The 12,883-nt window shown below is 45.4% G+C and overlaps 1 protein-coding gene across 2 annotated transcripts in view; it reads left to right on the top strand.

Moving 5' to 3' along the window:
- Positions 1 to 12,883, top strand: part of ASS1 (argininosuccinate synthase 1) — an 86,121-nt gene that overhangs the window by 53,874 nt on the left and 19,364 nt on the right. For both annotated transcript variants that reach the window (XM_043983580.1, XM_043983581.1), the window contains exons 10-11: positions 613 to 697; positions 3,708 to 3,772. In XM_043983580.1, the coding sequence (XP_043839515.1) occupies positions 613 to 697; positions 3,708 to 3,772 (150 nt within the window). The remainder of the gene's footprint in view (positions 1 to 612; positions 698 to 3,707; positions 3,773 to 12,883) is intronic.

The raw sequence follows: 12,883 nt of genomic DNA, 5'->3' as shown, positions 1-12,883 counted from the left end.
GCCATTATAATTAATTCATGGGAGACCCTGCCATTCCAGCCAGTCCTGCCCTGCCATTGGCCAGTGGGGGAGCCATGCCATGCCCATCAGGCTGATAACTGGGACCCTGTGTGGGGTGTAGGCAGGGGGAGGGGATTGGATCATTGGTCCAACAGACATTGCAGGGGGCTCTGTGTGTGTGTGTGTGTGTGTGTGTGTGTGTGTGTTGGGCTGTACCTCTGCAGCGGTCCAGCCCCCCACTAACTGGTGGGACAGAAGGTGCTCCGGTGGTAAGACAATGGTGGAGCGTGAAATTCAATTAGTTCAGGGCCTGGTTGCAATTTCACAGCCCCTAAATGCAAAAGGGAAAAAAAGAATGGGAGGGGGGGCAGAGAGTTTTTATTACATTTTCTCTTTCATTCCAGGGGCTTCCCAGCCCCTCTTTTCCCCCAGCGGCCACAACCTGCACATGGCTTTTTAAGAAGTTATTTGGAGTCCATATCTGTCACATCCATTTAAGGCGTTGCTGATGACCAGGAGAGGGACATTGAGTATGGGGCTGATGGCCGGCCCCCTTCCCCCTTTCTCTGGGCTGCCCCAGCCCTTTACCATCTGCACCTTTTACTCCCCCAGGTGTTCCCGTGCAGGTGACCAATGTCAAAGATGGCACATCCCACCGTACGTCCTTGGAGCTCTTTCTCTACCTGAATGAAATTGCGTAAGTGCTGCTCGCTGACCTCTCGCTTCTTCCCACATCCTGTGCCTTTCTTCCCTCTCATTCTCGAGAGATCCCAGGAAACACATTCCATTCCTTTGGGCCCCTGGTGAGTGAATGAGAAACTCTTCTGAAGGAAAGTTTAGACTAAGAAGAAGGTTAGTGATTATGGTCCCATTGTCAAAGCCCTGGAGTTAGGACACAAGGAGGATGGAGATTCTTTTCTCTCTCTATTCCTGAGCTTCACCATGAAGCTGTTAGGCAGGGGGAAGAATACGGGATTTGGAGGCAGAAAGCTTAGGTTCGAATCCTGATTCTACCATTTATCCAGCCTTGTGACCATGGGCAAGTTATTATGAACCTTTCTGGGCCTCCAGTTCCTTATCTATAAAAGGAGAGGGGTGGACTAAATGACCTTAAGCTCTCAGTCTGTGAATTTATAATACCTATTTTGTTGTTCAGTCATTTCTCAGTCACGACAGACTCTTCATGATCCACTTTGGGATTTTCTTGGCAGAGATACTGGAGGAGTTTGTCATTTCCTTCTCTCATTCTGCTAATTTTGCAGATGAGGAAACTGAGGCAAACAGGCTAAGTGACCTGCCCAAAGTCACACAGCTAATAACTGTCTGAGGCCAGATTTGAACTCAGGAAGATGATTCTTCCTGACTTCAGGCCACTGTGCCACCTAACTGCCTCATAATCCCTACATGTAGAGTCATAGACTCATAGAAATTTAAGCATGTTATAGCTGGAAGGGATTTTAGTGAGCACTTAGCCAAACTCCCTAATTTTATTGCTAGGGAAACTAAAACACAGGGAGAGAAAGTGATTTTCCCAAGGTCTTATTCACCAGGCCCAGGACTAGAACTCAAGGCTGAGTTGCCCATTCTACACTACCACACAGCTCCATTCTCTTACAACACTACTGTCCTGCATAGGGCAGTAAAATCCCTTCCCTTGAACTCCCCACCTAGAAAGGTGAGAGGACACTGGACAGCTCCCAATCAATAGAGGTATTGTTGGCATCAATTTGACAGTCCCCAATATTACCTCTTATCTTGGTACAGTAATAATAGGGCCCTTGTCGTCTGACACAATGGAGAATATGCATACTCATTTTGCTGGCATTGGCTTTTTTGAAAAATATCCTAAGATGGAATTTAACAATCTTTATATGGCCTTAAGTAGTCAAAGTTGCCTTCCATACTCTGCCCTGATCAGTTCTAAAGCCCAGAGGTGATAAATAGAGTTTGCCCTTCATTGATCAGAATTTATGATACAGCCAAAGGAGCTTCAAGTGGGTGGGTGGTGGGGAGGTATAGTTTAAATAGGGTGTCTGGGCAAAGGAACATACACAGATGAGAGCTTAGCTTAGCCTAGGTTGCATGTACTCTGATGAGTATTTTCTCTACCCAAGATCAAATACCAGGCATGTTCCCAGGGCCAATGGTGATTTATGCAAATCCAAGGTCTCTGTAATCATTCCCAGCCTGAGACCATTACCACAATACCTCTCCAGCTTAACAGAACCCTGGGGTCTTCTGAGGAAAATGGGCTGGTACAAGATAACCTTTGGTAATTGCGCTTGATCTTGGACAATCAGTTCAGTTGAATAAACTCAACAAACAACTATCAAATGAGTAAGAAACTGGTATCCCAGAAAGAATGACTCTTATGTATAATAACACCATCCAAGTTCTGAAATGTACCTCCATAGCTCAGGTCCTTGTATTATTATCTTCTGAGGAAAGGCTGGTGGAGGGATCAAAGGGCAGGCATGCTAGGACTCATGTCCCTTATTTTCTTTTGTCTTGGGGAGACATTGTGGTTAGTGAAAAGAGCCATTTGCTGGGCCTTAGTTCCACATTTCTTGCTAACTCTGTGTGCTTTTTGTGGGGTTTTTTGTTGTTTGTTTGTTTGTGGTTTGTTTTTTGGGGGGAGTGGGGCAATAAGGGTTAAGTGATTTGCCCAGGGTCACACAGCTAGTAAGTGTCAAGTGTCTGAGGTCAGATTTGAACTCAAGTCCTCCTGAATCCAGGACCGGTGCTTTATTCACTGTGCCTCCGAGCTGCCCCCCTCTGTGTGCTTTTTGACAAGACCTTTTCTTTATGGACACAGAGGGCAGAGCTGGGAGCAGTGAAGAATCTATTCCAGAGTTGCTGTAAGGCTCAAATGGGATTGTGTCTGTAAAGTGCTTTGTAAATTTTACTATGTAATGTTAGTTGATGTTATTGTTATTATTATCAATAGATGAAAATTACAGAAAAATACAAGCTTCTTACTCATTAGAGTTCTCCAAAATAGAATGGGATGCCACAGGAGGTAGTGAGTCCCCCATCAATAGGGATCTTCCAAAGGAGCTTCTTGTAGCGGTTGCTGAAGAGCATGATATAGTTTAGGGATGAGTTGAACTGGATGATCTCTGTGATCTCTTCCAATTCTGTGATTCTGTAAGTCTACAATAGTATTTTCCCCCTCTCTGTGCCTCAAGTTTCCTCACTTGGAAAAGGAAGGATTTTGCTTAGATTGAACCCAAGATTCTCTTCCAGGGGCAGCTAGGTGGCACAGTGGATAGAGCACCGGCCCTGGATTCAGGAGGACCTGAGTTCAAATCCGGCCTCAGACACTTGACACTTACTAGCTGTGTGGCCCTGGGCAAGTCACTTAACCCTCATTGCCTCACCAAAAAAAAAATTCTCTTCCAACTCCATGGGTACCCATAATCTTCATGAAAATCATACAGGAAGCACACAATAAGCACTTAATAAATGCTCTTCCTTCCTTTATTCATGTCCCCTGACAGAATAATTCAGCCTGGCACCACAAGTCCCAACTGGCCATGAGGTCACTGGGGCCAAGGAAAGCAAGAACATCCCAAAGCATTCATGGATTTGAGAAGCATGGTTAGGTTCCCCCTGCTCCTTTCTGAAAGTTGGGGTTACTCTTTTTCATGGGGGCCTGCCTGCCCACCCAATCCCTGATCTCTTCTCCCTTGCTTCTTCCCCAACAGGGGCAAACATGGGGTTGGCCGAATTGACATTGTGGAGAACCGCTTCATCGGGATGAAGTCCAGAGGTAAGCTTACCTCCAGAATGCCTTCAGAGCGCATGCTCTGGGCGACTTCAAGGTCCCTGCACCTTGACACAGCACACAGAGCCCAGATGTTCAAGGGGAAGATGGTGGTCTATCTACTGTCCCCTGGGATGGAGGAAATTTGGGGACACTGCAGCATAGAAAAATCTGTGGTAAAACCCTGGAAGTGGGCCTCTTGGGAGGGGAGCAGGAAGAGCTTGTGCTAAAATGGAAGTTCTTTGTGACTTTTTTTGAGAGGTAGGCTATTATTGTGAGTAGGGATAAGGGCTGGACCTCTGATTGCAATGGGATAAGGACCCCCGCCAAGTGAGAAAATGCCTTCTCCCAATACAGGTTGGTGCCTTCTCTCTAATTTTATAATCTTAGAGAGTTGTCTGAAGTGCTGAGTTCGGTGACTTACTGAGGGTCACACCACAAGTTCACGTCAGAGGCAGGGCTCGAACCCCTATCTTTGTGCCTTCAAGCCCTACTCTCTCTATTCACTACATCATAATGCCTCTCATGTTATTATGAATAATAATCTGTAGCCATGGTTATGGGTCACCCACTAGGTCAGGGAGAGACAAACAATATGATCACATAGGCATATTTGATAAGAGGAGAATCCCCACACATTCGTATATCAGGATAAGTTGGAACTTTTCTGAACCTCAGTTTTCTTACCTCTAAAATAGGAAACATAGTAGCACCTCCCATACAGGGCTATCGTAAGACTCAGATTTGATCATATTAAGTAAGGCATTTTGCAAACCTCAAAGCACTCACTATATGTTTGAGTGGTGGTGGTGGTGGTGATGACAATGATGATGTTGCCAGGAAGTAGTAACCATTCCCAATTGTATGACATCTTGCTAAAGATCTTTAAATCAACCAATGGAGAAAATCTGGAGGACCAGCAGCTGGGCAGAACCAGAGGAAAAAAGTAGTCTTTGACCTCAAAAAGCTTACTCTCCACTGGAGGGAAACAATTTGCACATAAATGAATGAAGGAATAAATAAATACACAAAGTAATTTTGCAGAGACAGGGAAAACTAACAAGTGGGGAAAATAGAGGACACTTCCCTTAGGAGGTAACACTTGCATTGAACCTGTCTAGAGGCTCCAAGAACCAGAGGTGAAAAGGAAAGAAGGCACTCCAGGAATTAGGGACCATGTAAACAAAGGCAAGGAAACAATAGCCAGCATGACACATTCAGGGACCAGCAAGGAGGCCGTGCAAATGAGGGAGAGTCAGATATAATAAGTCTGGGAAGATAGATTGGGACCTGATTGTGAAGAGTTTTACATTGTAAACAAAGGAGGGAATAGGGAAGCATGTTTATGGTAGCAGCAATTTAGGGATACAGGATTGCTGACCAAACTACAGGCTGGCTCTCGTTCATGTGATTAGTGTGCTGTTGACTTGGGCCTAAGGTAACACTAGGCTAGGCAGTGAGCAGACCCACTCCATTGGCCAAAGCCAAGGTTTTCCATGTAGGTGTTCAACTGTGTTCTCACGGAGCTCCAAGGAGATGACAGGGTGGAGCCAGGTGTTCTGGCTAGAGGATCAGAGCCTGTGTGGTCAGCCTCTCCACTGTCCTCTCAGGGGCCCAACTCCCATTTGGGGGCGGGAGCGAGCAGGCCCCTTTCATGTCTCCATGAAAAGACAGAAAGGGGGCGATTTCTTGGTCATTAAAGATTTCATTCAGATGGCTAATTCACAGCTCCTTTTGAGAGTCTCGAATACTAATCGGACCAGGGGTTGGCGTTGTCAGTTTGTATGGAGCTGCCTTGTGGGGAGGGCCAAGGAGGACCAGGGTTTGCTCCTAGAGAAACACAGAGCTAGGAGGAACAGTGTTTCCCAGGGACAGAGGAAACTTGTCTCCACATCTTGCCTTCTCATAATTGCCTTCTTGGGCCAGCTCTGTATCTCTTCTAGTTTTAGAGTCTGTCTCTGATGAAGGCACAGAGGGATAATATGTAGGGCACCATGCATTAGTGATACTCCCCCACCCCACATCCCTTAGTGAATTTCATTGTGATTCCACCATCTGTGTATTTATATAAACCCTTCTTGAACCTCTTATATCTCTACCCTGCATCCATTCATTGTGTGGTCTTGGGCAAATTACTTTCTAGGTCTCAGTTTCCCCTTTTGCAAAAGGATCATTGAGTTCCCTTCCAGATCTAAGATTCTAGGATGCTGAGATTCTGTGCCATCTTTGAGACTGGCTGAAAAGGAACCAGTTCCTAGCAGAGACTCCTGCCCATTAATATACCCTTCTGCTGCTGACACTCTGCATCTCTAAGAGCCTCCATTTCTCAGTGAGAATGGCAAAAATATGTGGAGTTGAAATTAGGGTCTAAGCAAAGGGCTTGGGGGTAATTGTACTTCTGGCTCCCTCTGCTAAGTTTAAGGAGATGACAGCACCTACCACTGTGCTTTCCCATGCAGAGCTTGTGGCCACCTTTCCTAAGCTCCAAGGACATGTAAGAGGAAGGGGAATTGCAGAATCATAAAATCTCAAAGATGAAAAGGAATTCAGCGGCCACATAGTCCAGCTAGACTTGAATGGGGGTCTCCCTACACTATCCCTGTCCAACAATTACCTGATCTTTGCTTGAAGACCTGCAAGAAAAGAGAATGCATTAATTCCCAAGGCAGCCCATTCGACGACTAGGCCATTCTTTTAGAACATTTCTTTTCTTATATTAAGCCTAGTTCTCTTTGGAGCCAAGCAGAATAAGCCCAATCCCCTTTTAGCCCTTCTGGCATTTAAGACAACTATCCTGTCCCTCCAAGTCTTCACTGGCATTCAAGAGCCCAAACCTGGGCACTATTAGAGTGAAAAATAAAAATTTATTTAAATCCTGTACATCATTAGCAGTGTTGCCTATTTGAGCTGCAATGATGCATTGGAATGATAGTAGGTGGCAAGAATCAAGGAATAATACTGTTTCTACCAGAGAGAGGAGTAGCATTAGCCAGAGTGTTAGTTTCCTTCTGAGAGGTCTTACTGTCATGAAGTGCCCTAAGCAGACCATCCTGACATCTGTATCAGTCCCTGACTGCCTCCCTAAACAGTTTTGGCAGATATCTCTTCCCCAAAATTTTCCTCAAACAGGAGATCTCAAAGTATGATCTTGTGACCCTGTTGCTGTTCTTCAGTCGTTTTTCAGTCATGTCTGACTCTTTGTGATCCCTTGGGGTTTTCTTGGGAAAGATACTGAAGTGGTTTGCCATTTCCTTCTCCACCTCATTTTACAGATGAAGAAACTCAGGAAAACAGGGTTTAAGTGACTTGCCCAGGGTCATACAGCTAGTGTCCGAGGTCACATTTGAACTCAGATCTTCTTGACTCTAGGCCCAGTGCTCTAGTCACTGCTCCACCCAACTGCCACGGGGGTCCCCAAGACCCTTTTAGAGGGTCTCCAAGGTCAAAACCATTTTCATAGTAATGTTGAGATGTTTTCATTTCTAATAACAGTAAATGTCAATAAAATAACACAAATAAAGATTCTTGAGGGTCCTCAATAATTTTTAGGAGTGTAGAGGGGTCCTGAGACCAAAACATTTGAGAACCACCCACTTAGCATAAACATTGTCTGTGTCTCTCCTTTACCCTATCCCATGAGATGATGAGAGCAAGGGTAAGAATGCATACTCTTGACTCCATCCGTGTTCATCTTGAATCATTTATTTCATCGACCTGAGACAGCCACTATTCTGCCAGCCGTGAAGCCTAGTGCTATAGAAAGGCCAACAAGAGCTGCCTGACATCCAATTCAGTTCAAATGAATTATATCTGGGGCAGCTAGGTGGCGCAGTGGATAAAACACCAGCTCTGGATTCAGGAGGACCTGAGTTCAAATTTGGCCTCAGACACTTACCAATTACTAGCTGTGTGACCCTAGCTGGGCAAGTCACTTAACCCAAATTACCTTACCCCCCCCCCAAAAAAGTCAAATGAATTATATCTGGGGAAGCTAGGTGGCACAGTGGATAAAACACCAGCTCTGGATTCAGGAGGACCTGAGTTCAAATTTGGCCTCAGACACTTACCAATTACTAGCTGTGTGACCCTAGCTGGGCAAGTCACTTAACCCAAATTACCTTACCCCTCCAAAAAAAAGTCAAATGAATTATATCTATTTGTATCCATGGCTGATAGTCTTGTACCTAGTAAATACTTAGTCAATTGATTGTTGAATTGCTTTGAATCAAATGTTGGATCAAGGCCCCAGACTGAGCTACTAACCTTGGTCCAAGGTGGACCTCTACAGACTGAGCCTTCAATCCCAATCCCAAGCTCAACCCTCCCCAAAAAGTGTGCTGTTTCTCATGGTAGGGAACATCTAACATTTGTATAGCACTTTGTAATGTGCATTACATACGTCATCTCTTTTGCTCTTCACAACAGCCCTGTGAGACTATTATTATTATTATTATTCCCATTTTTCAGATGAGGAAACTGAGGCTGAAGAAAGTTAAATAACTTGCCTAGGTCAAAAGCTAGTAAGTGCTTAAGGAGGGATTCAAACCCAAGACTTGTAGATTTCAGAAGGTAGACAAGAGTGTGGAAGACTCAGTATATCTCAACCCTACAGAAAATCAAACAGTTTGAAAATGCATGCGCTCAAAGCTATAACTAGGATTTTTGCTCCCAGGAGAAGTGGCATGAAGCAGGCCCTCATTTGGAGGGGAATAGAGGGGAAAGGATAGGACATTGCCCCTCAGTGGAGAGACAGAGACCTTGGGATGCTGGCATAAGACCTTTAATGGGGGACCACCAATTCCACCCAGCCTATATTTTAAATAATTATTTTTGCTCACTAAGGTATAAACTCTGTTGTTTCTACACTGCTGAATGACTTTTAATTTCTATCAGTCCCCACTAAATGCGGTTCTCTGGGAAAATACCCAATTGCCTTTAATATATCTGTGTGTACAACTGGTAGGACCAGGAGTCTGAGAATGAGCTAAATGATGCCATCCACACTCCTACCCACACCAATGCCACAATATGTCCTTGTGTACAAAGGACCGTATGCTTCATGAAGGAGTTTCTGCATAACACTCAAGAATTAGCTGCAATTTGGCATCAGGCAATGTGGGTCTTGTCCAACATTTGTTAGCCTTCGCTTGGGAAGGGAGAAAAAGGAGCCTTCATAAAGAGCATAGCATGTCCACCTTGTAACTGATGCTAAGAGAAAGGAGCTCAAGATCGGAGGCTAGAAGATCTGGATCCTGGTTATGGCTCTGCCCCATCTCAGCAGGTGACCCTGGGCAGGAGTTCACTGTGTCCTCCTCTTCTCTTTCCCCTCCTCACACTGAGGGCCTCAGCTCCTTTTATATACTAGAGATGCATAATGGTGCCTTCTGGCAATCTCTTGAAGCCTATGGAGCCCTTCCCAGAATAATGTTATTTAAACCATCTATATTAAAAACTGACGGGGCAGCTAGGTGGTTCAGTGGATACAGTGCCAGCCCTAATGTCAGGAGCACCTGAGCTCAAATCTGGCCTCAGACACTTACTAGCTGTGTGACTCTGGGCAAGTCACTTACCCTGCCTCAGTTTCCTCATCTGTAAAATGAAGTGGAGAAGAAAATGGCAAACCACTCTAGTATCTTTGTCAAGAAAACCCCAAATGGGGTCATAGTCAGACATGACTGAAACAACTCAACAATTGAAACCAATTATATTGAAATACAATTATCAAATGTGTTTTTTTTAAGTTCATGGATCTCAGGTTAAGAACCCCTGGTCTGGATTATATCTATGGTCCTTCCAGTTCCAATTTTACTTCTAAGCAATTGGAAGACTCGAAGGCCACTGCTGGTTTTTCTGTACATAAGAGAAGGGATGCAGTGAGCAAAAGGGAGGAGAAACTGAGGAGACAGCATATTTTGAGAGGGTTTGTAAGGTTAGCTTTTTTTTCCCCCACAGACTCCACCATCCATGAGAAACAACCCAATTTAAAACCTCTGGGGAAGTTCCTGTCTAATTTGTAGCTGGCTAACAATACTAATTAGCTTCCTCCTTTTATCCTCTTCTGCCTTTGTTTTACCCACACTCACATCTGATTAAATGTCCCTTTGTCTAGACCTGTCCTTTATAGCAGAAAGGTTGTTTATGGCCAACAACCACATATTCCCCAGTGTGTACTATTTCCGACCCCCAGCAGCACCCCAAAGAAGAAATGGGATGATCAGTTTGCAAACATGTCAGTGAAGGAAGAGGCCAAAGACACAGCATAGTGTATGGGGCAGCTGAAGTCTCTCTGTACTTTCTGAAGTGGACAGCTTGAAAGTGTCCATAATAGTGAGGAAGGAGAAACTGGCAGGTTGGGTGACCTACCCCAGCCTTCCCCTCCATAGCTGTGGGGCCTACCCTTCCCTCTAGGTCACGTTACTGGACTGAGTATCCAGGGCCAAGAGGACATATTTCCCAAACAAGGTCCAGGTACTTACCATTCCTTTGAAGGGAAGGTTTCCCTGCAAACGTACATTTTGAAAATGGAAAGAAAGGTCGCTAACTACTATTAATTCATTTGTGTGACTTTAGGCAAGCTCCTTCCTGCCCATGGGCCTTGGTTTCCTCTTCTATAATTATTTTGGGGTTTTTTTGTTTCTTTTTTTTTTAGTGAGGTAATTGGGGTTAAGTGACTTGCCCAAGATCACACAGCCAGTAAGTGTCAAGTGTCTGAGGCTGGATTTGAACTCAGGTCCTCCTGACTCCAGGGCTGGTGCTCTATCCACTGTGCCACCTAGCTGCCCCCCTCTTCTGTAATTAGACTATATGAATAGCCTCTGAGGGACTTTCCACACCTCTAACCTACTATGGAGCTGGGTTGTATACTGACCCTATCACTTCCTGTGCTGAGAAATAACTGAGGCCATGGCTATAGAAAAGAAAGGCTGGGGACACAGGAACTGGTTTATGGCTATTTTCACCTTTAAAAAAAATCACCACCACCACCACCGACAAGAAAACCTCTCTCTGCCAGCCTAGTTCCTTCCAAGCTAGCTAGCTAGCTAATTAGCTGATGAACTAGAAAGACCATAAATTAATGTGGCTGTTCCTGATTCTGGCCGTGAAGAGATTTTTATTAAGTGTAAGGTAATGAGAGAAACTGGTTAATCATCAGTTACACTGAGGGCAGCCTCTGGATGAAGCTATTGTCCAGAACCTAACGTGGAAAAAAAATTCATTTGTATTGATTTTACAAGGCTTGTAATTGAAAATTCATTAAAGACTGATGTCAGGGAGGCAGGAGGGAGGGGCTGGCAGTGGGCTTGTCCCAGGCTCTCTTGGGGAGATGGTGGTCTCAGGGGCTGGCTCTTTCTTGTCCAAAGGTTCAGAGTGGGGTCAGTGGGTTGCTGGGGGTACCCCCTGACCGTGGTGCTGCCGGTGACAGTGAGCTCAGGGCTCACTTGGCTGGGCCGGCAGGGGCGCAGAAGGTTGCAAATGGAGTTGCTTTCCTGAATATTGTGTCTTTTCACATTCTCATTATCAAATTATCTTTTTAACTCCGGAGGGGGGCTAATTAAGTGGAGTAAATGAAATCAGTGGGGGGAAAAGAAGAGACGGGGGAGAGAAGGGTTTGTGCTCTCTCCTGCTCTGGCTTGCCTTACTTTGTCTTTCCTTCTTCTTTCCACCTTCCTCTCTTTCTCTTGAAATCCTCCTCATTATCCAGTTCCCCGACATTCCCTGTTCTCTCTGTTCCCTGGACTCCCATTCCCCTTTGCACTCTCTGGTCTGGGATTTCCGTCCTTCTCTTTGGATTCCTTCCTTTCTCTAAATCAGAGGCCCTTCGCTATTACTCCCTTTCCCTTCCTTTACCACACACCTGTGTAGATTCCTCCCCGAACAATCACACACACACACACACACACACACACACACACACACACACTTACCCTTATAGCTCTTCCCAGCCTGTGTTACCCCTTGAGTCTTAGATTTTTCTGTGGCTCTTGTGACCGAGGTTGCTTGAGTCAAAGTGGGGGACCTAGGGGAAGATGATAAAGCAAGGAACATATCCAAAGGGCTTAGCCTGGTGTTCAGCCAGAGAAATCCCCTAGAATTGGATCCCGGTAAGAACCCAGTGCTCAGATCAGCAGGACTCCCCACCTTCCACGAGGACCCCTCTGCTCCAGACACCCAGAGAGAAGGCATCCCTCTCACTCTGCCCTCCCCACAGAACACACCCCTGCCTCTCTTCCTCATCCCTCCATCACTGCTTGATGTGCTCCCATGCTCTGCCTGGCTACTCAAGAAGGGATTGGGGAGATGCAAACGGGGTATATTTCTTCTCCAAAAAACTCAGCCTCCCCACCTAGGACCAGCCTTTGAATTTTGTTTTACTGTGGCTCCAGACCACCACAGGATGGCAGGGTGGAAGTGGGAGCTCCTGGTGCTGGCATGGAGGCCCAAAGTACCAACCCCCAATTGAATGGACAGATCTTAGTCAATACAAGGAAATTGCTCAATTGGCGCTAAACTGGCAGTAGCAGTTACAAATGAGGACATTTTAAGCAGAAACAGCTGTCTGTATCTCCACTCTTTCCCAGTCCACTCTCCTCCTCCCCTCCCCCCTCAGCTCCCCTCCTCTACAGTAATTATGGTGTGATTGAAGGCCCTCTAGTCAAAAATGCTGACACCCCTGTCTTTTTCCTGTAAACACGGAGAGATGAAAATAGACACTTGGAGACGCTTCGAGTGTCACTTTGAAGATGTCTGTTGTCTCCTCCACGGCGACACCAGAGGTTCAGCTGTCATCTCCTTCTTCCTTTTGCGCAGTGGTTCATACGCTGACTGTCAAAAGCCCCAAATCTATAGTCTCTTAGCATCAGGTTTCTGTCATGGATTTTTTTTAATTTATTTTTTTCCCCAGAAGAAACACAGAAAAATCATCTGCAACCCACCTCCTGTGGAGAACAGAGGGGAGATCTTTTTTTTTTTTTTAATGTGTGCACGCATGCACACACTCACACACACAGAAGCAGCAGCTCCAAAAACAAGCTTTTTGATCAGTCACAATTAACTTTAACACCTTCTAAGGAAAGGAGTAAGAATATTAATTGTGTAGATGTGTTTTGTAGCTGACTT

The sequence above is a fragment of the Dromiciops gliroides genome, chromosome 2, assembly GCF_019393635.1.
Source record: "Dromiciops gliroides isolate mDroGli1 chromosome 2, mDroGli1.pri, whole genome shotgun sequence".
Taxonomy (NCBI): domain Eukaryota; kingdom Metazoa; phylum Chordata; class Mammalia; order Microbiotheria; family Microbiotheriidae; genus Dromiciops; species Dromiciops gliroides.
This window is presented reverse-complemented; position numbering and strand designations above follow the sequence as displayed.